At 32.4% G+C, this 26,167-nt stretch overlaps 1 protein-coding gene across 1 annotated transcript in view; it reads right to left on the reverse strand.

The window, feature by feature from the left end:
* The window catches only part of DENND1B (DENN domain containing 1B), a 355,643-nt gene that overhangs the window by 170,268 nt on the left and 159,208 nt on the right, over positions 1-26,167 (reverse strand). Inside the window, exons 6-7 of the mRNA XM_044674913.1 lie at positions 6,063-6,132; positions 2,054-2,134 (exon numbers count right to left, since the gene is read on the reverse strand). Coding sequence (XP_044530848.1) covers positions 2,054-2,134; positions 6,063-6,132 — 151 coding nt within the window. The remainder of the gene's footprint in view (positions 1-2,053; positions 2,135-6,062; positions 6,133-26,167) is intronic.

Genomic DNA, 26,167 nt, shown 5'->3' on the forward strand with positions numbered 1-26,167 from the left:
AAACCTTCATCACCTTTTTGTCTAGATTACAATGATTATTTTAAAATAGGACTTCTTGCCTCAAGGCTTTCCTCTCTTCAATGAATTCTGCCACATAGCCAACAAATTTTAAGCATAAATCTGACCATGTCATTCCTACTCAATAAATTCCAGGGGCTACTTAATGCCTGTAGGTTGAAATGTAATCTCCTTTACTTTCTTATATTACTCCTAAATTTATTATGTGTATATTTACTATTTATAAATTCACCTATGTACTGTCTCTCATTATAGAATATAATCTCCTTAAGAATGGAGATTATTTCATTTTTTTAATTCTTATCTCCACCTCCTAGCAGTGCCTATAACATATTATTTAATAAATGCTTGCTGATTGATTGATTCTATACTTAACATAATATAATCTAGAGTAATAAAACTCAATTGCTAAAGTCCCTAAGAAGAAGTCAGTAAGTTTTGGGACCTGAATAAACACATAAAAAAGAAGAAATCAAGTTAATAGCCTGGTGAACTTAAGAATGTATTTTATTCACACAAAATTTAACCTTAAAGTATCTCTCATGCATACGCTGAAATCATTTAAGACTTTAAAGCAAATAGAATATCAAATAATTATATGATGATCCAATGAATATTGACATTAACTACAAAGTTGTTCACCTAACATGTTTAGTATCATTAAAGATGTCCTGATATCTAATGGAATCAAAATTCTTCAAATGCTCTTTATTCTCAGATGACATTGCATTGAAAGCAAGAAGTTTTAGGACTCTGCAAAAACTCTGAAAAATCATCAATTGGAAAAACAATTAAAAATATATTTCCCATGCTATATAGTATACAATTATATAAGTAACTGATTGAATTGATCAGTGTACTTCTAAAAAGTATAGTTATAATTCATAAAATACAATTATTTTGAAAGATTTGAAATCATAAAGAACCCAAAGAGGAACATAAAAATACATGGGAGATATAAATAGGATATAGTATGTTATCAATAATAATAATAATATATAAAAGAAATGTAGTAAAACAAAAAATAAGGGACATATATGAAAGGATAAAGAGTGAACAAGTAAGGTAGAAAAAGAGAGATAACTTATAAGAAGTTTAAGGCATATGCTAATACCTCAAAGATATTTTGAAAAATTAGAGATATACCTCCAGAAAACTTGGAGATTCTTTATAGAAAATTTATGAGAAAACATGAAAGTAAAAAAAAAAGTTATGCTGCACAGCAGGGTTATGATTTGCATTCTCCTTCCAGGATACATTTTTTTTTCTTTTACTATTCAGTCATATCTGACTCTACATGACCCCATTTGGGATTTTCCTGTCAAAGATACTGGAAAGGTTTACCTTTTCCTTCTAAGTCTCATTTTACAGATAAAGAAACCTCTGAGGCAAACAGCATCAAGTGACTTACTCAGGGTTACACAGGCCAGATTTGAACTCAGATGAGCTTTTCAGACTCAGATGAGCTTTTCAAATAGAGCCAGGCCTGGTGCTCTATCCACTTTGCCAACTAGCTGACCCCATACAATATTTTAATAGATAAGTAAATAAATAATATATACAATGATTGGACAGGAATGAAAGTCCCCAAGGAAATTAGGAAAAGAGTATCTTGAAAGCTAGAGAGAACTTGAACTGTGTCTTGAAAAGTGTCAGAGGTACCATGAAATGAAGAGGGAAAAGAAAAGAGGATTCCAGAAAGGGGAGGAGGGGAAAGAGTGCAAGCCTTTGAAAAAGCACAAAAGCAGGTAATAAAATGTTCTGTAAACATTATGTTGGCCAATTTGGCTACTGCTTAGAGTGTGTGATGGGAAGTAACATGCTCTCAGTCAGAACAGAATTATAAAGAGCTCTTCAATGTAAAACAGAGGTCTTTGCATTTTATTCTAAAGGCAATAATGAAGCTATTCCTGGGAAAGTAGGGAGGGGCACAGTGACTAGAAATGTAGCCTTAAGAGTAGTGAGACTTAGGAAGAGTTGGAAAGAAAGAAGTTATAATGAGTTATAAGAATTATAAAATTACAATAATACTTACCACATTCAGACTAACAGGAGTATTTGCCTTTGGTACAGGTTGGCTGTACAGTGATTTTAGCATATCATTCAACTCATTTTCCTGAAGAGGGAAAAAGAGACATGTTCATTTTATGAATTTGTAACACTGCAAATTAATGGATTTTTTTTCAACAAAATGACTTATAAAGAACAATTGTGAGCACATATAATTTGATGAAAATACTTATTTCATTTATTTCTAATTCACAATTTCTCTGCATATTTTCTTATAACTGTTTCCTACAGATAACATTTAAAAGAGACAACATATGATTCCAAATAAGATAAACTTTACTTGTGGAAATGCCTGTTTCTTGGAAATGGCAGTAGCAATATTTAACATAAAGCTTTCCTCTGACAAAATTTAATTTTCTTTACTTTGAAAAGTATATAATTGTAATAGACGATACCTCCCAAAAATAAGAGGTAGATTTGTATTCATAAATCTAAACTTACATTTTCCTCATGAAGAAATTGGTTTTTTAAAAGAAAATAAATATTTTAATATTTATGTGTGATTATCCACACTGAAATCCATACTATGCTAAAATATACAAGTAGAAATTATTCAGAAAGGTTCTTTCCTCAATAATGGCTACTATTGTCTGATACTTTAGCCCAGAGATAAAATATTTTATTTTCTATGAATATCTATTAAAGAGTAATATAATTCATATAATTACAATATATACATGAATAAGCACGCATAAAGCCAGCATAAATGTATACAACTTCTATAATGGGAATTCTTTTTACTTTGCTATTTTTATTTTTAAATTTTCTTTCAGACACTGCATAATTAAAAAGGCAAAGATGTGTTAGATATTTGGGAGAGTGCAAAAGGAACACTTAAAGAAGCTAAACTAACAAAAACTGTACACATTTCTCTAGGACTTTATATTTGCAAAAAACTTCCTTCACAAAACAGGGAGCTAAGTAGTAAAAAATATAATTTTTACATTTTAAAGATGAGGAAACCCATTTTATTAGTATTATTAATACATTATAATTTAATATTGGATAAAGCTTTATATACTCTACACCTCATTTGTGATCCTGCAAAGCAGTATAATAGGCATTATTATTCCTATTTTACAGATCCAAAAATTGTGCTTTAGACATATTAAGTGACATATTATCAGACACTTTTAATCCACTTCCTTTCAACTCTCTAGATATGCTTTCCTATACCCTCTGTTTCTACCATATTAGGTTGCTTCTAGCAACAGAGGATATGTTTTCACTTGACAAGTTAACTAAAATGGTTCTTAAAAGGTGATCCTAGAAAAAATATGAATTTATGATACTGATCACACCTGAGAAACTTAATTTACAAGCAAGGTATTTTCTGTTTAACCACTCAATGAGTCTATAGAGTATTACAGAAGATGGTGCATAATTTGCATGAATTTCTTGCTATATTTCTTTTCACAATGATATCTAAATTACTAGTATATATTAATGTTTGTATTTACATATGTTAAAAAATTAGGGGTTTGTTTCATTTTAATATGATTAAAATTTTTTTTATCTTAAAGGTAAGGAGAGCCAATTTTCTTAATAAGATTTACTAATTTATATTATTGCTAACCATGAAATAAAGGATATGTTTCAGGATATAAAAGCAACTTCAGAAAAAAAAAAGATGCATACTTCAACAAATAAAACTAAATAGAAATGTGTTAAACATATTAACATTTCAGATACTGAACTTATCAACTTCATAGTATGACATATTTGGGCAACTATTAATTTGTAAATGTGAAATTAAGGAATATAATTAAATCATTTAGAATTTATATGAGTAACTGTTTTCATATGTAAGTTGACAAAAATAGACCTTATGAGACAATGAAGGAAATATAATTCTAAATTCCATTTTATGGGTTTTCTAAAATGTTCATGTAACTATTGATACATTTTGTTTCTGAGGATTTTCTTAGCAGCATGAATGTCTTGAACACCAGCATAAAAATTTGTTGATTAATGATGCCACTTTGAATTTCACAATATTAAAGTATATCAAATGTGTTTTAAAGTCACATAGTAAAGATCTAGATTTTTAACAAACACTATACCAACATGTACTTTAACCTTCAGTCATTTCACTAGTAAATTGGACCTTAACTTAAAATACACACATACTTTATCCCTATAATTTCAAAACCATGAATAACTTCCAGGTGAGGAAATTCTTTGTAATAATGCAGGCTGGTATTTTCTCAGTAACTAAGAATTTTAGGGCTGAAAAACTGAGAAAATTTATATGTTTACTAAATTATATGTTTATTACTAAATTATATGTTTACTAAATAAAAAATAAATGTATAATAAATTCTTGATAAAGAAAGTCAAATATTGTCATATCTCAATTATCAGTGAGGGCATAAAACAATAATTAATTTATCTATGGAAAATTTAAGGTAGGATACTTAATATCCCTTGAAATATCAAAATTCACATCTGCAATTAGTTTGTGGTTAGATAATTCAAACTAAGTTTAATATTAGTTCAATAATAACTATTATTCTATTTCCAAAAAAACAAGTAAATACAAAGTCAAATAGAGATGACTTTTGATTTCTGTTATTATGCACTCTGGAGGCAGATAAGTGGCTCAGAGGAGACTAAGAATAATGATATTATCATCTAAAGATTTTTAACTGGCCAACCATTTTATATATTTATGAATTTCTAAAAATCAAACTCTCGTAGTTTTGTTCCCTGAAATGCACATAACTATTTATATAATTAGTTCCTTAAATTACTAAATATGGGAAATGAGGTCCCAGAACATAATTATTATCTTACTGCATTACTCTATGTATTATTTAAAATGGGATGAGGTAAGGGAGAAAAAAAAATCCAGCTATCTTATATATTTGTTTGTTTTTTTGTTTGTTTGTTTATTTTTGAAGCCCTTAACTTCTATGTATTGGCTCATAGGTGGAAGAGTGGTAAGGGTGGGCAATGGAGGTAAAGTGACTTGCCCAGGGTCACACAGCTGGGTGACCTCCCATCTCTAGGCCTGACTCTCAATCCACTGAGCTTCCCAGCTGCCCCCTTACTTGTTTATTTTTAATTCTGAGTTTTCAGATCTGAGATCTCATCCTGGCAAAAAGGACAGGAACTTATTCATGAGTAAGGGTATTATACCACTACTGGTCAGAATAGGAGCTCTGATCTGCTAATTACAATCTGCATCAATTTACCCTTCCTTAGTCAATCAAGTTACCTCCCCAAAGACACACAATGGCTGCACCCAAATGATTTTCATATCCATGTACTATGGAAAATAGTAAAGATGGTCTGAAGTTCCAAAAGTTGCCATCTGCCATTCAAGGGCAATAGTTAAAAGCTCATCATTTCAGAAGAGAGGATTTGAAATTCAAGAATCAAATCAAGGCAAAACAATCAAAAGTTAACTATTTTGTGCCTCTGCAAAAAAAGAGCAACTGAAAAGAGAAAATTCTTCAGATTGCTTATTTCTAGGCATATCTTGCAACATAATCGATAATTAAACTGGTCTGTGTTAAAATAGTCCATCAAAATTTTACATTTTGCTAAATGTCAGAAAAGATCTTTATCTTCAGGTATTTTAATCTGAGAAGATGAGGCTATATAAAGCCCTAACAATTCAATAAATGGTAATTTTAAATATTAATGAGATAAAGGTAAGGCATATCTTTTGTTTCATTAAATTATAGAATTTTGAACTGCTCATGAAAATAAAATTTCATTTTTATGTTTCTTAAATTAAGTGCTGCAAGCAGTTTTTCTTTGGGGGTGGGGAGGCGGGACAAAGAAAAAGAAGTAAAGCAATATTAGGCTACTCTTGTGTCAATACAATTCATCTCTAAATTCTCTCTTACTAGAAATGACAGTAAAAGGGAGTAAGTTTTCCTTTTTCTACATTCAAGTAGAGAGGTTAATACTGCAAATATAAAACTTTACTTTAAACATCACCCCCCCAAAAAAGTATTGCTTACCAGTTCCTTAGCCAAATAATCTGCTAGAGTATTTAAAAGCTTGTAGTATACCTCAAACCAGGGAAGGTAGCTGAAAAAAAAATCATTAAAAATATGTATATAGAAAGAACTGAAAATTCAGAATGCAATCAGAAAATAATGTAAACCTTATTTAAGACATTTGCTGAGATCTAAAACTCAATGAATACATATATAAAATTAATGAATGAATATAATATTCAATTCCAACAAAACCATTATCTTCCCAATAATAAAATACATTGGTTTCAATAAATTAGTTTCATGTTGTATTACTACTACCTTAGTTTTTAAGCAATATTCTATTACATGTCAAATTTTCTTAATTATTAAATTGCATTCCATTATATTAATTTTTTTAAATTAAGATTAACTACCATAATACAAGGAACTAATCTAACTTAAGAAAACAAAGCCATATTTTCTAAATTTAAAGATATTTTTATTACCCAATTACATGTAATAATAATTTTCAACATACATTTTCCAAAATTATAAAATCCAAATTGTCCTTCCCTTCCCTGATTCAGAGATGGTAAGCAATTTGATCTGGGCCATACGTGTATTATCATGCAAAACACACTATCATAGAGCACATTCATATAAAACCAAAAGCCCAAAATGAAAGATAGTATGTTTTGGCCGACATCCATCTGATTTAATAGTTCTTTCTCTGGAGGCGGATAGTATTCCCTCTCATATAAGACCTTTGGAATTGTCCCAGGTCATTGCATTGCCAAGAGTTACCCAAATTTTCACAGTTGATAATCCTACAATATTGCTGTTAGTATGTACAATAGAATATGTACGTTCTCCTGTTTCTCCTTATTTTGTTCTGCATCAGTTCATACAGATCTTTCTAGCTTTTTCTGAATTCATCTTGCATGTCATCTCATATAGCAAAAAAGTGTTCCATCGTGAACATATAGCACAATTTGTTCAGACATTCCCCAACTGAAGGACATCCCCTAAACTTCCAACTCTTAGCTATCATAAAAAATGCTGCAATAAATATCTTTGTACAAATAGGTACTATCCCCTTTTTTATGGTTTCTCCGGGATACAGACCCAGCAGAGGTATTACAGGATCAAAGGGTATGCGTAGTTTGATGACTCTTTGGGTACAGCTCTAAAATGCTCTCCAGAATAGTTGGATCAGTTCACAACTCCACTAACAATGCATTAGTGTCCCAATTTTGCCACATCCCTTCCTACATTTATAATTTTTCTTTATTATCACACTGACCAACCTGATAGGTGTGAGGTAGCACCTCAACACTGTTTTAATCACATTTATCCAATCAAGGGTAATTGAGAACATGTTTTCATATTGTATTAGGGGGTGCTGAGAAGTAAGATATAGGTAGGAACAAGGTGGTGTCTACTTAGCAAACCCCTGCTAACGCACGATTAACTCCTAACACTGTGAGACTTTACGAGGGTCCCCTTGGAAATTGGGGAACCCTGGGAGGGCATGTCACCCATGGGGGACTAGAGGAAAGTTCACCCCACAAGGTGGGGTATGTGTTGACCTGGATCAATGTTGTTGTGAACCGGGGTTCACAGAAGCTTCCCCCACTTCACCACAGGTGGTCAGGCTTAAAAGATAGAACATAGCCTGTCTTTGCTGCAATGCTCCCTCCTCTAACAGTCTCCCAAAGGAAGCTTAATGCAATCTGACCTTTTCTTGTATTTACTGTAAATAACAGGATTAAAGGAAATGGGTGTAGGATAAAGGTGGAGCATAGTGGGTCCTGGTAACCCTAAGACTGATCCTTTTCCCAGGTCTTCACCCTGGAGAGACTGAGTCTGTATCAATCCAGAGCTTTACCTGCCCTTTCCCGCTAATTCTATTGTCTATATATCTATTTAGTTGGTTATATTGAATCTAAGGCAACAGGTCTTCTTTATAGGTCAGGAACCTCAAAGATGTCTTCAGGTGGCAAAAAGCTCATTCCCTACGTCTCCCCTCCACGAGCTCTTGACCCCAAAGAAACTTTCTTTGGTTCCCACTTCCCAGAAGTCTCTGCTCTTCCCAAATGTCATTTGGTCACCCCTTCTTCCCAGATTCTGTGCCCCCTCCAAGAATTCCATCCCTTGCCTCCACATCTGAAAATTGCCTATTCATACATATCCTTTGACTATTTGTCAACTGGGGAATGGCTTATCTTCTTATAAATTTGACTTCTTTATACTTTGAGAAATTAGACCTTTATCAGAGAAATTTGTTATATTTTTCCCCCTGAGGTCTTTGGGTTTATCTAACCCTAGGTTGCTAAGGTCATTTGTCCTTGTACATTTGAGTATCTAACCTATTCCATTCACTTACCTCTCTATTTCAGCCAGCACAGGCTATTTTGATTATTACGGCTTTATATTTGAGATTTGATACTGGAAGGCCATCTTCCTACATATTTTTCCATTAATTCCCTTGATATTTTTGACCTTTTTTCTTTCAGATGAATTTTACTTTTTCTAGGTCTATAAAATAATTATTTGGTAGCTTAATTGGTATGATACTGAATAAATTAATTGAGGAAAAACTGATTTTTATTATATTTGCTCAGCCTGCCCATGAGCAATTAATACTTTTCCAGTTGTTTAGATCTGACTTTGTGTGAAAAGTGTTTTGTAATTGTGTTCATATAATTCCTGGATTTGTCTTGGCAGGTAGATTCCCAGGTATTTTATACTGTCTAGAGTTATTTTTAATAGAGTTTCTCTTTCAATCTTGGGCTGATGAACTTGGTTGGTAATATAAAGAACTGCTGATAATTTATGTGAATTTATTTTGTATTCTGAAACTTTACTAAAGTTATTATTTCAACCAGCTTTGTAGTTGATTTTCAAAGATTCTCTAAGTATGCCATTATATCATCTGCAAAGAGTGATAGTTTGGTTTCCTCATCTCCTACTTTATTTCCTTCAATTTCTTTTTCTTCTCTTATGTAAGAGAGAAGAAAAAGAAATTGAAGGAATTTATTGGCATATAATTGAGAAAAATAGCTCCTAATGTCTACTTTAATTTCCTCTTCATTGGTGGTAAATTCAACCTTCTCATATTTGATGCTGATTATCTGATTTTCTTCTTTCCTTTTTTCAAATGAATTAACCAATGCTCTATTTTTAAAAATAAAACCAACTTCTAACATTATTTAGTAGTTTAATGATTATCTTATTTTGAATTGTATTAATTTCTCCTTTAATTTTCAGGATTTCCAATTTAATTATTAATTGGGGATTTATAATTTGTTCTTTTTCCAGTTTTTTAGTTGTATGCCCAATTTGTTGATCTTCTATTTCTTTATTTTACTGATGTAAGTGTTCAGAAATATAAATAATGCTCTAAGTAATGCTTTTGTATCTCATAAATTTGGAAATGTCATCTCATTGTCATTCTTCTTTGTGAAATTATTACTTCTATACTTTGTTCTTTGACCCATTCCTTTTTTAGAATTAGATTATTAATTTCTAATTAATTTTTATTTGTCTTTGTAAAGACCCTTATTGATTATAATTTTATTGCATTATGATCTGAAAAGAATGCAGTTATTATTTCTGCTTTTCAGCATTTGGTTGTGAAGTTTTTATGGTCCAATACATAGCCAACTTTTGTGTAGAGGTCATAAACTCCTGAAACTCCAGAGATCGATTAGTTCTAACCTTTCTAAAATTTCATTTACTTCCTTCACTTCTTTCTTGCTTATTTCTTGTTTCAACTTATCTAGATTTCAAAGAGGGAAGGTTCAGGTCCCCAAATAGAATAGGTTTACTGTCTATTTCCTTCTCAAACTCATTTAATTTAATTTCTCCTTTAAAAATCTGGAGGCTATACTATTTGATGCATATATGTTTAGTGTAAAAATAAGTGGTAAATTAATTGATTATGGGTTATAAACTGATTTTAATACACTGCTTGCTATACTAACAAGTGAAGTGAAGCTCATAAGTGAACTTCTCTTCAGGGCCAGGCACAAGAACGCTAAAGAGACTCGCTAAGAAAAATAAAATATCTATTGAAATATATAAGGATAAAAAGGATTTCTAACTCTAAGGGATTCTAACTTCATACAAATAAAATTTCCTGGTTCCGCAAGGAACTGCTTCTCCTGTGTCCATAGTTACACTGATCCTTCCTGATCTGACTAACCCAAATTTTTACTATTCTAAATAAATTAATACTATTATCCTTGTAATTCTTAACTTCACCTCCAAATTATAATAATAACAAAGGCTAGCTGGTTGAGTCTCAACAAGAACCAAGTTAGGACTCTGAACCTTAGTAGACTTAAGAGTCCAAACCAAAAACCAGGGTTTTCTATGGTCTTTTCAAAGTTAAAACAATCTATAAAACAGTAATAAATAGTCAATAATGTTTCCCAAGTTGGAAAAAGAAAACATTAAGCTTCTTCAGGTATTTCCCACCTTTACTTGAGAGAGAGAGAGAGAAAGAGAGAGAGAGAGACAGAGAGAGACAGAGAAAGAGAGAGACAGACAGACAGAGACAGACAGAGACAGATGGACAGAGAGAGAGAGAAAAGAAATCACCTCCTCCAAGTCTCCAGAGACAGTCTATGTATATGACTCTGTGAACTGCCAGAGACTAACTACCACTCCCAGAGAGAGAAACTGTCACAGAAAAACCTTTAGAATTGAAATTGACACTGACTCATCTGTTTGAAACTCCAATTCTTTCTCAAACCAGCTTCTCTACTTATCTCTAAACTAATATAACAAGACTTATTTTTAATATTATCCTTATATTGAATAATATATTACTTTATTGTCTATAGTATCTTTTAGTAAGATTTAAATTATTTCCTGATCTCTTTTAATTTGATCTATTTTTGCTTTTGTCTGAAATTATGATTGCCATTCCTGATTTTTCTTCTTCAGGTGATGAACAATAAATTCTACTCCCACCCCTTACTTTTACTTTGTGTCTCCCCACCCTCATAAACAACATACTGTTTCTTGTAAACAACACATTGTAGGATTCTGGTTTTTAAATCCACTCTGTAATCCATTTCCATTTTATTAGTAAATTTATCCCATTTACATCTGCAGTTATGATTATCAACTGTGTATATCCCTTCTATCTTATTCCCCCCCCTTTGATCCTGCTTTTCTCCTTTCACTAGAACACTCTTCACAAGTGTTTGCTTTTGATCACCACCCCTTACTTCTACCTCCCTTCTATACTCTCTCCCCTTGGTGTTATTCCCCTCCCATTTCTCTATAGAATTCTGTACAATTCTATAATGGATGTTATTCCCTTTCTGGGCTAATTATAAGGGTTAAGCACTGCCTGTCACCATCATCATCATCCTCCCCTCTGTAGTATTTTTTCACACCTCTTTCAGTGAGAAAATTTAACCCATCCCACTTTTCCCTTCCCTTTTCTCTCAATGCAGTACTTTCTTTTGTCATTGATTTTTGTTTTTTTTATCATCCTAATTAGCTTGTGCCCACATCCTATTTATGTATACTAACTGCTCTAATAATGATTTTTAAAATTTTAAGAATTACACATATAGCTTTCCATCTTGAAATACATATAGTTTGATCGTAGTGGATCCCTTAAATTTTCTCTTCCTTATTTACTATTTTAGGCTGCTCTTGGGTCTTGTGTTTGGACGTCAAATTTTATGTTTAGGTTCTGTCTTTTCATCAAAAATGTTTGGAAATCCTCTATTTTATTAAGACCATCCCCTCCCCCAGCAAGAATATACTCAGTTTTACTGGGCAGGTGATTCTATGAGGTAAACCTAGACCTTTTGCCATCTAGAATTATATTTCAAACCTTCCTATCCTTTATTGTTGAGATTGCTAAATCCTGTGGAATCCTTACTGTAGCACCATGGTATTTGAATTGTTTCTTTCTTGTTGCTTGAGGTATTTTATCCTTGCTATGGGGATTCTTGAATTCAGCTATAATATTCCTGAGAGTTGTCATTTGGGGCTTTATTTCTGGAGGTGATATGTGGATTATTTCATATTCTATTTTGTTCTCTTGTTCATGAATAACAGGGCAGTTTTCTATGATAATTTCTTGTATTATGATGTCCAGGTTTTATTTTTTTGACATGGTCTTCAGGTTGTCTAATAATTCCAAAAAGTCTCAGATGGATCTTTTTCCAGGTCAATTGATATATAGTTCATTTTTTCTTCTGTTTTTTTTCTTTTGATTTTGTTTTATTGTTTCTAGACTTTCGTGATGTCATTAGCTACTAGTTGCCCAATTCTAATTTTTATGGAATGATTTTCTTCCATGAGTTTTTGAACCTCCTTTCCTATTTGACCAATTCTCCTATTATTTTCTTTATGCATTGTCTCATTTCTCTTCTCCATTTTCCTCTGCCTTTATTAATTCATTTTTAGAATCCTTGAGATCTTCCAGAGCCTGAAAACAGTATTTTTCTTTGAAGTTTTTGCTTTCACCATCCCCTTCTATGTCTGTGCTTTGCTCTTCTTTGTCACCATAAAAATTTTCTGTGTTTAGGTGGGGATTTTTTAAAATGTTTTCTCATTTCCCCAGCCTTTTTCTTGGCTTTGTTAGAGGAAAATAGGATTTAAGAATAGGAAGCAGATTTAGACAGGCAGGATGGCAGGACCTTAAACATTCAAAACCTGCAATGCAGCAGAGGGACATTAACACAGAGGACTCTCTCTAATGGCTGTTGGTTGGGAGGAGTTGAAGTTATAGCCACTGACAAAAGAGCCTGTGGACTTTGGGTTATGTCTGTGTTTTGGGAAATATCTGCAAGATCATCATATCATCTAGTAAGTTGAAGAAGTTCAGGCTGGGATTAGCTGTCTTATATGGTGGACATACAAGATATGTCTTTCTTTCTTTTTTTCTTTTTATTTTTTTAAATAATTTTTTATTTTTAGAAAAAATTTCCTTGGTTACATAAGTCATGTTTTTACTTTTCCCTTCAACCCTTCACCCCCCTCATCCCCTGACTCACCCCCTCTCCCTGCCATAGCTAATTGGCATTTCCACTGGTGTGGTCAGTCAAGAGTTATTTACACATTATTGATAGTTACATGGGTGTGGTCTTTTCAGGTCTACATCCCCAATCATGTTCTCATCAACCCCAGTGTCCATGCAGTTGTTTTTCTTCTGTGTTTCTACTCCTCTGAATGTGGATAGTGTTCCTTCTGTGTTTCTTCCTCTGAATGTGAATAGTGTTCCTTTCCATAAATCCCTCTGAATTGTCTTGGGTCATTGCCTTGCTGCTAGTACAGATGTCCATTACATTCGATTTTACCATAATATATCAGTCTCTGTGTACAATGTTCTTCTGGTTCTGCTCCTTTCACTCTGCATCAATTCCTGGAGGTCTTTCCAGTTCACATGGAATTCCTCCAGTTTATTCCTTTGAGCACAATAGTATTCCATCAACAACACATACCACAATTTGTTCAGCCATTCCCTAATTGAAGGGCATACCCTTGCTTTCCAGTTTTTTGCCACCACAAAGAGCGCTGCTATAAATATTTTTGTGCAATTCTGGTTATCTATGATCTCTTTGGGGTACAAACCCAGCAATGGTATGGCTGGATCAAAGGGCAGGCATTCTTTTAGAGCTCTTTGGGCATAGTTCCAAATTGCCCTCGAGACTGGTTTGATCAGTTCACAACTCCACCAGCAATGCATTAACGTCCCAATTTTGCCACATCCCCTCCAACATTCATTACTTTCCCCTGCTATCATTTTAGCCAATCTGCTAGGCCTGAGTTGGTACCTCAGAGTTCTTTTGATTTTGCATTTCTCTAATTATTAGAGATTTAGAACACTTTCTCATGTGCTTATTGATACTTTTGATTTATAAAGAAAATTGCCTATTCATGTCCCTTGCCCATTTATTAATTGGGAAATGGCTTGATTTCTTCATACAATTGATTTAGCTCCTTGTATATTTCAGTAATTAGACCTCTGTCAGAATTTTTTGTTATAAAGATTTTTTCCCAGTTTGTTGTTTCCCTTCTGACTTTGGTTGCATTGTTTTCCCTTGTACAAAAACTTTTTAATTTAATATAATCAAACTTATTTATTTTACATTTTGTAATTTTCTCTAACTCTTGTTTGGTTTTAAAATCTTTCCTTTCCCAGAGATCTGACAAGTATACTATTCTATGTTCACCTAATTTACTTATAGATTCCTTCTTTATATTCAAGTATTTCACCCATTCTGAATTTATCTTGGTGTATAAGATACGTCTTTCTCCCTGAGTTCCCAGTGGATTTACTTGACTGTTTACCTATGTTCCTGGGACAAGATGATACATCTGATCAACAGCAAAGGGCATCTTCGTGAGAAACCCTTTTCCCTTTTGTCCTTGCTACCTTCTATAGTGGTATTGAAGTGATTCCCAGACCTCCAGCCCTGAGTTTATCCCATAGCTGTTAAGTGTAGCTTGACCGTCTCCCACATCATCTTCCCTCAAGTTAACATTAAACTGTTTTCATCTACCTCCTGTTGCCTTCCTTAACCCCCAGGATAGGGCCCACTAAAGAGAATCATCTTTCCCTTTGGTTTTCCCTGGTTTGGTGGTGACCAGTACTGCCAACTGTCATCTTACCAACTAGTGTGTTTCACCTAATTCCCACATCCTTTGTGCAGGTCCCAATTAACCTGTGTCACTCCTGTCACTTGTGGGTGTGTGGGTGTATCCTAGTTGTGATTATTACCCTGTGTAGACAGTTACCTATTTCAGTTTCCACTTTTATCTTAAAGGTGGATTGTTGGCTTGTCCAGGTACTCCTTGGTGTTGCCTCCTACAAGCTGTGCTCCCCTCTCACCCAACTGAACCATACCCCCTCTGAATAATTTTCAAGTTGTTCCCTGATGAAAGTAGACTTCCTGCAGCCATTAGTTTCACTGGCAGGGAGGAGCCCTTTGACTCCTCCCTCAAGGGATTTTAGAAATTAACAAGAGAAGCCCTCCAGCCAGATTTAAAATATTTCTGACTGGCCCAACTCCTACTGTATCTCAGAGACATCTTCCCTGCCTGAAGAACCCAGCCTCTTTCCGCTTAGTATCCTCTGTCTCTAGCTTCAGTGAATCAGCCTGTTTAAGCTGCCCTCCTGTATATGCCCTTCCATTCCCTTATCTTCCTATATAAACACCTCATTCATCCCTTCTCCCTACACTCAGCTAACCCCTTCATTCCTCCTCCAATCACCTTATCTCCCTTTATCCCTCCTTTTAACCAAGATTACCCATTTCTTTATAACACTTTTCAGTCTTTTTGTGTGATTCATCTTCCATTTCATGACCCCTAACTATGGGTGTAAACTATCATTCTACCATCAGCCCTTTCATTGAATCTATACTCTTCCACATGGTGACTTCATTAGGTCCCCATAAGTTTAATTATCTTTATGCAAATTACTACTGTATCTAAATATTCTCTCTCATTAGCCCAAAACTGGCATTTCTGTCTACCATATATTTCATACAAGTCTCAAGGGCATCTCAATCTCAACATCGCCTTAGCTAAACTCATTATCTAACCACCTAAATACATCCTAATTCTGAATTTCCCTGCCTCTGCTGAGTCGTACCAATCACATAGGTTAGCAATCCTAGTAACATCCTTTACTCCTCACTCTACTTCAACCAACATACTCAAATTATTGTAAATCTTAAAGAGAAAATAATTTTTAAATGAAGCAAATTATCATTTGAATTGATTTTATAATATTACTGTCAACTTTGAAATAAAAAGTGTTTTATTAATTATCTAAATATTTATAGTTTTACTAAATGAAGTAGCCAAATTCCACACATATAACATTTTCCTGACAAGAAAGCTACTAGAAAATATTTTAAATTATTCTGATAAAAATCTATCATATAATATATTAAATTCAATAATTTAGTATAAGAAAACATCATTTTATAAGATCATTTATGTAAACATTCTTTGATTTCATTGTTTTAAATAAAGTTCATCAACTATAATGACTTCAAAATCTATTTCAAAATCTGTCATTTTTACCTGCACAGTATCCACAGCTCTCTATTAACATCAAGCTCTAATCAACTCTTTCCTGGATCACAATGTTCAGTCATCTTGATTTTGGCATCCTTCATGGACATCCAATTTGAAATGTCTAATTAAGAATTGGTAATACTGAATTGAAATCAAGGGATCTAAATAAATCTGTGAGTTATCATAAGAGAGCAGACTAACCCTTGAGAGCTGGTGAGGTTGCAATAACAAAGAGGATGCAAAAAGAAAAGTTTAGGAGGCTTAAGACAGAACTATGAGATCACCTAGAGTTAGGGAATGTAATATGGATGATGAAGCAGCCAAGGAGCAGCTTGGAATTAAAATTCTACACTATAAAAGCTGTGTTGATAGTCTAAAAATTCACACAGAAGACAAAGTCATTTAATGTTATAATTTTTAAATAAATAATATTAATTAGTTCTATGCCATTCTTCAATCATTTGAAACCTGAATATATTTTCTATGGATCCACAGAGAAAGAATATAAATTGTTTTAAGAAACAATAGTCTGATATAAAATAATCACTTTAACATTTATTCTCATTCCATGTTACTAGGTATATCTTAATTGGAATATTTTCCTCTGAAGACACATTAATATATTTCAACCTGAGTATTATTTATGTGAGTTTTATTTTAACAAAAGTTTTTTTTAATATGAAGTGACATGCATAGTATTCAAATATATTGACAAGAACTAAAGGAAAAACAATCATGCAAGATTAAACAATACTCCCTAGGACAAAAATAAAGAACTGGAAATAGATAATAATATGGTATAATAGGAAAAGCTCTGACAATGGAATTATTATACTTAGATACAGATGCTATATCCTCAGATTCGGGCTCAGATTCTGACTCTTTTCTCAGTTCTCTGAACTGCTTTTATGATTCTGGTCGAGTCACTTAACCTCTTTTGGCCTTAGTTTCCTGATCTGTAAAATGAGTGAGTTAACTTAGATGGCCCCTAAAGCCACACAAAGCTCTCAATTATATATCTGTTCAAATACATGGGCTGAGGGACAGTAAGGAATATAAGAAAAACTAAATTTTATGAACTTTCATGACTTACCAACTGTTCATTGTTAATGTTAACCCTATGCCAAAAAAATGCTCAGAAAGAAATAATAGCTAATATATTATAAAACACTTAAATGTTTGCAAAAAATTTTACAAAATATTCCCCAGTTCCTTGTTTTAATTATTTTTGTACTCACTTATTCAATGCTTAATATATACTTAGTTTATGCATTTTTTAAAATGTTGAATTGAATTCATTACATTATGTTCTTTAGAGAGGCAGTATAAAGGGTTAGCCTTGGAACCAGAAAGATCTAGGTTTAAATCTTGCCTATGACACAAACTAGCTATGTGACCATAAGCACAACATGCAAACCCTCAGTGGCCCCATTTTACTCTATGTTATACATGTTATATAGAAAAGTCATAGTATCAGTAGAGAAAAGATGCCCACACCAATGAAATCACTGTATCCCCCAAAATATCTTTAATTTGGTCCTAATACTTTTCTTCTGAATTTACTCCTTAAACTTTGCATTACTTCATGTTTCATCCCATTTTAACTCTAAATTTTTTACATTAGTCATTTTGAAGACAAAATAATTTCCATTTAAATCAATATTCCAAAATCTGTTTAGCTATTTCTTAATCAAAGAAAACCTACAATGTTTTTGTATGGGCATGTATGAGACCACATTTGAACCCAAGACCTCCCCTTTTGTAGGCCTGGCTCTCTATCAACTGAGCCATCTAGTTGCTCTATATACCTATCATTTTACCTAGTGAGATGATTACTAGGCCTATTCAGAAATTTTTTTTTTAAAAAAGGAAAAGAAACGATATTTAAAATATTGTAGCAACTACTTTTTCAGGATAAAAATCTGAAACCATAAGCTCATCAGTTGAGACATGGCTCAACAAATATGGCATTTGAATATAATGGAATAATTATGATATAGGGAAAATGAGGAGATAATTTCAGAAAAACCTGAGAAGATACATATAAAACTGATTCATAGTGAAGTAGAACCAAAAGAACAATTTACACAGTAAAGATATGACAAATAACTTTAAGAAAAACTTCAGAATTCTGAACAATGCAATGACTAAGTATACTATCACTTGACCCATGATGAGGCATACTACCCAACTCCTGACAGAAAGATGACTGACTCAGGGTGAGTATATGTGTTTTTGATACGAACAATGTAAAAGATGTGTTTTGTTTGGCTAAACATATTTTAATAGAGGTTTTGTTTTTCTTTATTTTCAAAAGGGGCAAAGAAAATAAATGTTTAAAAATTGATTGAAAATATTTTAAATTTTTTAAATCAAGTGTCACACAACAAACTGTGGACTTGGCAGAAGTAATTTATGGAGAATCATTTAGAGATCATTCTTTAAAAGAAAAATTAAACCAAAGAGCTTTTTCTGCATGTAATAGCATTAAGTTTAGTTTTGGAATTAAAATATCTTTTGCACATGCCAACAAAGGGAAATTTTATGAACAGCAAATTCTCTGTAAATAAAAGTAGTTATAACTTTATTGAGTAGAAAGAGGTCAATTTAAAATTTTTGTTGTTAGTTGTTAAGTAAGATTGAAACAATTTAACAAAACACTAGCAAAGAAGTGGCATTGTGAGTATAGTGACTAGCATTGGACTTAGATTCAGGAAATCTGAATTCATACCCGTAGATGCATGGCTATGGAAAAATCACTGAACCTATCTGAGCCTCCAGAAACTCTCTAAGATTATAAACTGTAGACTGACATCTATATGGGTAGAAAGGAGTTGCTACTACTCAAATTCAGGACATGCTTTTTTTCTTCGGGTCAACTTACAAATCTTCTACAATGAAGGAAATTTATTTTTTTAATGCAACATATTGAGTAGTGATCTAATAACTCAATATCTGGTGATTTAATAAAAATGTCATTGTGTAAACAACAAAAAAGAAATAATTTTTTAAAACCTTCTGTATTATGATGATTGAATCACCCTACAAAAAAGATAAAATGAATACATCACAACCAATAATTTTTAAATGCTAAGACGGACATATTTTATGGTTCATTATGAGATTATTTTCTCTATATTGCTTAAGAACTGCAAGGCTAAAGAAAGCCCTATATTCAGTCACTGGTCAATTTGGTTGCTAAAAGAAAGCATCTACCTCACTGGGGTTTCCATTATGCCTCTGATAAAAGCTTTACATTCATAAGTCAAAGGTTAAATAAAGGAAAGGAAATGTTTTCTGTCAAATAGTCAAGTAACCACAAACAGTCCTAAACTATCAGCAGGAACCTAAGTTCTAGTAATCAAATAAAACTAAGGAAACTGCCTTTCCGTAGCTAAATGTCTAATGTCTACAGGCTCTTTCTTTTTCTGTCTGGAAAACTGACACAAAATGTGTAAAACTGAAACATTCTGCTTATAAGGGATTTGCCTAAAGGAAGAATGTAAAAACTTCAAGTTTAAACTATGATTTAAAAAAAAATTTCTACATAAGTGTATGTTCCTTTTTAAACCATTTCATTTGGAGTTAAAAGTGACAATTTTATAGTTGTAAAATTATATTAATCAAATAAATAAAAGATTATTTAAGCAAAAAAATAATTATTTATCTGGGTAAAACAAATATTCTATAATATGGATTAAATGAGCCCAAAGATGCCCCCATTGTCTAAAATCTATGATCCTACATGGATACCTAAATAAAATGTACTTCTATAACTGAGTAGAAAATTTCAAAAAAATCAACATTTATATTCAACAAAATAAACATTAACATGATGTAAAGATTGTAAGTTAATAAGACAGAAACAGAATTAAAAGAAATATGTTTTCAGGAACCATTTAATTCTTACTATTACATGAAATGAAACAAGAAAACTCCAAAAATAAAAAGAAAATGTTTGTTTCATTTGGTTCAATGGACTAGAAAAATTTTCTGGAATTAAAGAATGTAATAGTATTCCAAGAAGTTTAATATGTAGCTTCACTATTAAAAATATTTTATTAATTTATTTTGTATGTATAACATCTACCTAAAACTGCAAACATTCACAAATATATTTTTGTCATAAAGGTAGATTTAAAATAACTTTAAAATACTTGAATTCTTTAAGTCATTGATTTAAAGAAAATTGTGGGAAATTCATAATGTTTTCTCCTTTCAGGATACTTAATTTTAAGTCGATAGGAGACTCCATAACACTACCCAAATCAAAATAACCATCAAGTGATTCATGGTGCTGCTAGTGTTCTTTGATGAACTATACTATTTCAGAAAGTTTTACTATTTTATGACCTTCAAGGTATATAAAAATAATAAACAAGTTCTACATTCTATCCTACCTGGATTCTTAATTTATAAAAGATGAAGAACCCCTGCATGGTAAAAACATATACTGATTCATAATGTGACATGATATAAATATTTTTATATCCATTGTGTACACATTTGCCTACTACATAAGTTAACAAATTTTAAAGAAAATTTTAACACTATTTATTGTAGGAAAGAAAATCAATTGAAGAGATTTATTTTAAAGATAAAAGAATTATATCTTTTAAGATAAAAGATATTGGTCTCATGATGATGTTTCATTACTTAGATTATTTTATATAGGATCACATAAAGGAAACTACAATCTTCATCTACAAATTAAAATAAGGCACAGATATATTTATATATTTCTCTAAGAATGGAACAAAAACAATCCTAAAAGGTTTATAGGACATACAATTCAAATTTTAAATTTTAAAGTAGTAAAAAATCTATCACCCAACAGATAAATGGTTAAAGGATATAAACAGAATGCTTACTAGGAAGAAATCTGAGCTATTGATAGCCATATGAAAAGCTGATCTAAATAAGAATGAATATAGAAGTGTAAAGTTTAAAATCACAAAGATTTCATTCTCATTCGAATCAGGTATAAAAGATGACAAAAAAAGAAAACTGTAATTTGTTGGAATGAATGAAGGAAAATAAACCTACTGATATCCTCTATAAGAGCAGTTCCTAAACTTTTTTGGCCTACCGCCCCCTTTCCAGAAAAAATATTACTTAGCCCCCTGGAAATGAATTGTTTTTTAATTTTAATAGCAATTAGTAGGAAAGATAAATGAACCTGTGGCCATCAGCACCCACCCCCCCACCCCGGATCACTGCAGCACCCACCAGGGGGCGGTGGCACCCACTTTGGGAATCACTGCTCGATATGTAAAGGTTGAGGAGAGGGCAGGGAGAACTTTGGGAAAAAAAATTCCACAGTACATAGTCCAGAAAAACATTTCGACTTAAGTCTCATCCAAAAGTGAATGTCTCTTTCTTTGTTTTAAGTTTATCATTTGTCCTTCCAGAGGATATTGGAATGTTTTATCTTCATGTTTTTGGACTCTCTAATTTATCATTTGCATTGGGCAAAATCCTAAAATATTTCAAAATTGTTTCTCTGTTGTGTTCTTGTCAGTTTATAAACTCTAATCCTGAATAAATTCACAAATTCTTCCTAATTTCTTCTAAAATAATCCATTTCAACATTTCTTATGACACAACAGTAATCCATTATATTCATGTATTACAATTTCTATAATAAAAAATACTTTTATTTTCCCATTTTTGCCTACCAGGAAAGAAATATTACAAATATTTTGGCCCACACATAGATCCTAATCCTTTTTCTTTCATTTCTGTGGAAGTATATACCTTGTTATGTGATAGCTGGGTCAAAGAGTCTGGTACCTTTCTGGGTATATTTACAATTGCATTCTAAAATAGTGAAGCCAATTCACATTCCCGTCAAAAGTGCATCAATATACCCATTTTTACATCTGTCATTTTCATTTTTTTTTCAGCTTTTCCAAACCATGAGTTGGGATATAAGAACTGTTTTTATGTGCATTTTTCTAATTATTAATGATTTAGAGCTTTTTTTTCTTTCATATGATAGCTTAGATTTGTTATTTTGAAAATTTCATATTCATACGCTTTAACCATTTATCTTTGTAGGAATGCCTCTTAATTCTATAAATTTTATGTATTTTGAAAATGAAATCTGTACCAGATAAACTTCTTGAAAAGATGCTTTTCAAGTTAGTGGTTTCCCTTCTAATTTTTACCACATTTAATTAAGTACAACACTGATTTGTTTGTGCAGAAACTTGTCCATTTTATTTGATGCTATTTTTTTTGGACATTTCTTTAATCCCATAAAATCAATTTAAATATCAATTTCTTCCTAATTTTTACCAGTCTGTTATCCTGTATCCCCAATATTTTTTTAGATAGTGAATCCTTACAGCAAATAATATCTTTGAGTTTATTAAACACTATATTTTGATTGTTATGTACCTAATCTATTCCACTGTATGATACTCCATGTCTCTATATCTGTCTCTTCCTCTCTTTTTCTCACGAATCCTCCATGCCCCTCCCCCTTTATTTAATTTCCTTTCTACTCCCTCCCTTATTATTCCATTCTTTTTATTTTTTAAGGTCTAATGAATTCCCTCCCCTCCCTCTCCTCCCCTCCCTTTTTTGACATCCCCACTCCCCTGCTCCCCTTGGTTTATCCCTTCTGACTTTCTCAGTAGGGTTAGATAGAATTCTGTATCCCAATGGATACAGCTACTCTTCCATCACAGGGTTAATTCCGCTGAGAGTAAGGTTAAATATTACCTCTTAATGCTATAATAGTAAATACAGTTTTTGAAAAATTACACATAACATTTCTCCATATAGGAATACGAACAATTTGATCTTATTAAAGCCCTTAAAGAGGCAAATTTAAAAATAAGAGTTCTCTTTCTTTCCCCTGTTTCTTATTTACCATTTCATGTTTCTCTTGGTTTTTGTGGTTGGATACCAAACTTTCCATTTAGTACTGGTCTTTTCTGTGCAAATACTTGGAAATCTTCTATCTTGTTGAATGCCCAAACTTTCCCCTGGAAGCATATAGTCAGTTTTGATGGGTAGGTGATCCTTGGTTGTAGACCGAGTTCTCTTGCCTTTCTGAATATCATATTCCAAGCCTTGTGGTCTTTTAGTGTGGAGGTTGCCAGATCTTGTGTGATCCTGATTGGTGTTCTTTGATATCTGAATTGTCTCTTTCTGGCTTCTAATAAATTTTTTTTTCTTTTACTTGGAAGTTCTTGAATTTGGCTATTATATTCCTGGGGGTTATCTTTTCTGGGTTTAGTGTAGAGAGTGATCTATGGATCCTTTCAATGTCTATATTGCCCTCTTGTTGAAGAACATCAGGGAAGTTTGCGTGGATAATTTCTTGAAGAATGAAGTCCAAATTTCTATTAATTTCTGTGTTTTCAGGAAGACCAATGATTCTCAAATTGTCTCTTCTAGACTTGTTTTCTTGATCTGTCATTTTCTCAGTAAGATAGTTCATGTTTCCTTCTATTTTATCAGTCTTTTGACTTTGCTTGATTTATTCTTGCTGTCTTGAGAGATCATTGGCTTCTACTTGCCCAAATCTGATCTTTAGAGACTAGTTTTCAGCTATAATTTTTTTGATTTTCCTTTTCGATTTGGTCTATCCTGTTTTCCAGCTGTTTAATTTTGGTCTCCACTTTGCTTATCAATTCTTTTGATTTGAGGGCATCTTTCACCAATTGGGAGTTTCTGTCTTTTAACCTGTTAATTTTCCTTTTGAGCTATTTCCCACTTCTCTCGCCAAATCTCTTCCATCTTTCTCATGATCTCAGGTTTGAACTACTCAAGAGCTTGTGACCAATTTTGGAAATAGTTTCAAATTTCCTTGAAAATGTTTCAATTAATTTATGACTCCACCAACAATGCTTATTGTCCCAATTTTGCCCCAAGCCATTAAACATTATTTCCTTTTACAGTCGTACTACCTAATCTGATTAGTGTGAGATGATACCTCTGAATTGTGTGAATTGATATTTCTCTATTTTTTTTCATATGACAATAGCTTTGATTTATTCATCTAAAAATTGCCTGTTCATATCTTTTGACAATTTGTTAAATGGAGAATGACTTCAATTTTTGTCAATTTGACTCAGTTCTCTACATATTTGAGGAAAGAGGCCTTTATCAGAAAAATCTGTTGAAATTTTTCCCTCAGTTTAGTTTCCTTTTCTAATCTTGATTGCACAGTTTTAATTTGTATAAAACTTTTAAAATTTAATATCAAGATTACTCATTTTACATCTTGTACTATTTATTACACTCTATCCTATTTCCCCCTTTTGTTCCTGCTCTTATTTTCTCTTATTCTGTCCTTCATCACAAGTGTTCACTTCTAATAACTGCCTCTCCCAAAACAACCTCCCTTCTATTTGTGACATCCATCAATTTATTCCCCTTCAACTTCTCCATAAGGTAAACTAGATTTCTATACTCAACTGAAAATAGATGTTATTCCCTCTCTGAGTCAGTTCCAATGAGAATAAAGTTTAAACATTACTCATCATCACCCTCATCATTTCCTCCACTTTTAAGAGATTAGTCATGCCCCTTCAGATGAGATACTTTATCCCACCCTAGCATTCCCTTCCATTTTCAAAGAATGATTTTTTTGTGGGGGGGAGGTATCATGACATCATAGTCAATTTATTCTCATACTCTCTGCTTTTACTACTTCTGGTTGCCCTAATAATGATAAAATTCTTAAGAGCTACAAGAATACCCTTTCTATACAGCTAAGTAAACAATTTTGACTTCAAAGAATGTTCCATGAGTTCTTTTTCTCGTTTACCTTTTTAAACTTGAGTCCTGTGTATAAACGCTAAGTTTTATGTTCAAGTCCAGTTTCTTCATCAGTGATGCTCAGAAATCCTCTATTTCATTAAATGAACATTTTTCTCTGACAGGATATACTCAGTTTTTCTGGGTACATTCTTGGTTGTAATCAAAGCTCCTTTGCCTTCTGGAATATCATATTACAAGTGCTGAACTGTTTCTGGATGTTTGTAGTATTTTATTCTTGGCATGTGAGCTCTAGAACTTGGCTATAATATTCCTGAGAGCTTTCCTTTGAAATAATCAGTGGATTCTTTCTACTTTAAATTCTGGTTCAAGAACATTAATGTGATGTCTAGGTTTTAGGTTTTTTTAGTGGGAGGCAGTTATTCATACCTTTCAAATAACCCAATAATTTTTAATTATCTTTTTAATCTATTTTCCAGGTACAGCTGTTATCAATTAGATAGTTTATATTTTCTAATATTTTTCATTCTTTTGAATTTGTTTGTTGTTCTTGATGTCTCATGAAGTCAGGCTTTCAGTTGCTCAATTCTAATTTTTAAGATTTTCTTAAGTAAGCTTCTGGATCTTCTTTTCCATTTGGCCAATTATGCCTAGTCTCCACTGAAGCTCCATTAAAGACTATCTGAGACTATCTCCAGAAGTTCATCTCTTCATACTATCTTCTCAAAGACAATCTGCCCTGAAGGAGTTTGGGGCTTGCTTTTAAGGTAACTTCTTGTTCCTTCCCCTCAACACATCACAGCAGCAAGAGGTAGGAAGAGAAACACCATTTAAAATCACCCTAGACAATATAAAATACTTAAGAATCTATCTACCAAAAGAAACAACCCTTAAAGGTGGTTTTTGTTAAAGAAACAAAAAAGATAATTCCAATTATTCAGATCTATATTTATATAAAAATACTTTGTTGTTATATTCATATAATTTCAATGTATCCTGTATAGGGGTTAAAATTAGGAACTTGACAAAGATAGGAGAGCAGTTTAACAAATTTTGCTTTAACTGAGAAAAAATAGTAAAGATGGAAATATAAGAAAGAAAGTGATATTTAACTATCTACCCTAGTACTACCTAAAAACTACCTAAATCTTATATCAACCTATATACTACCTAAAAACTATCGTTTCAGAGAGTCTCACTAATAACTTCAGCCTAGCTAACCAGGTAGAACCTACAATATGTCAATATGTGTGTGTGTGTGTATGTATTTTCCCCCTCTAACTAACTCTCTAAACAATGGACAGCTACCAATGCATACACTCTACTTCAATCAAATTTTACAGCAG

Source organism: Gracilinanus agilis, chromosome 4, assembly GCF_016433145.1.
Source record: "Gracilinanus agilis isolate LMUSP501 chromosome 4, AgileGrace, whole genome shotgun sequence".
NCBI lineage: Eukaryota > Metazoa > Chordata > Mammalia > Didelphimorphia > Didelphidae > Gracilinanus > Gracilinanus agilis.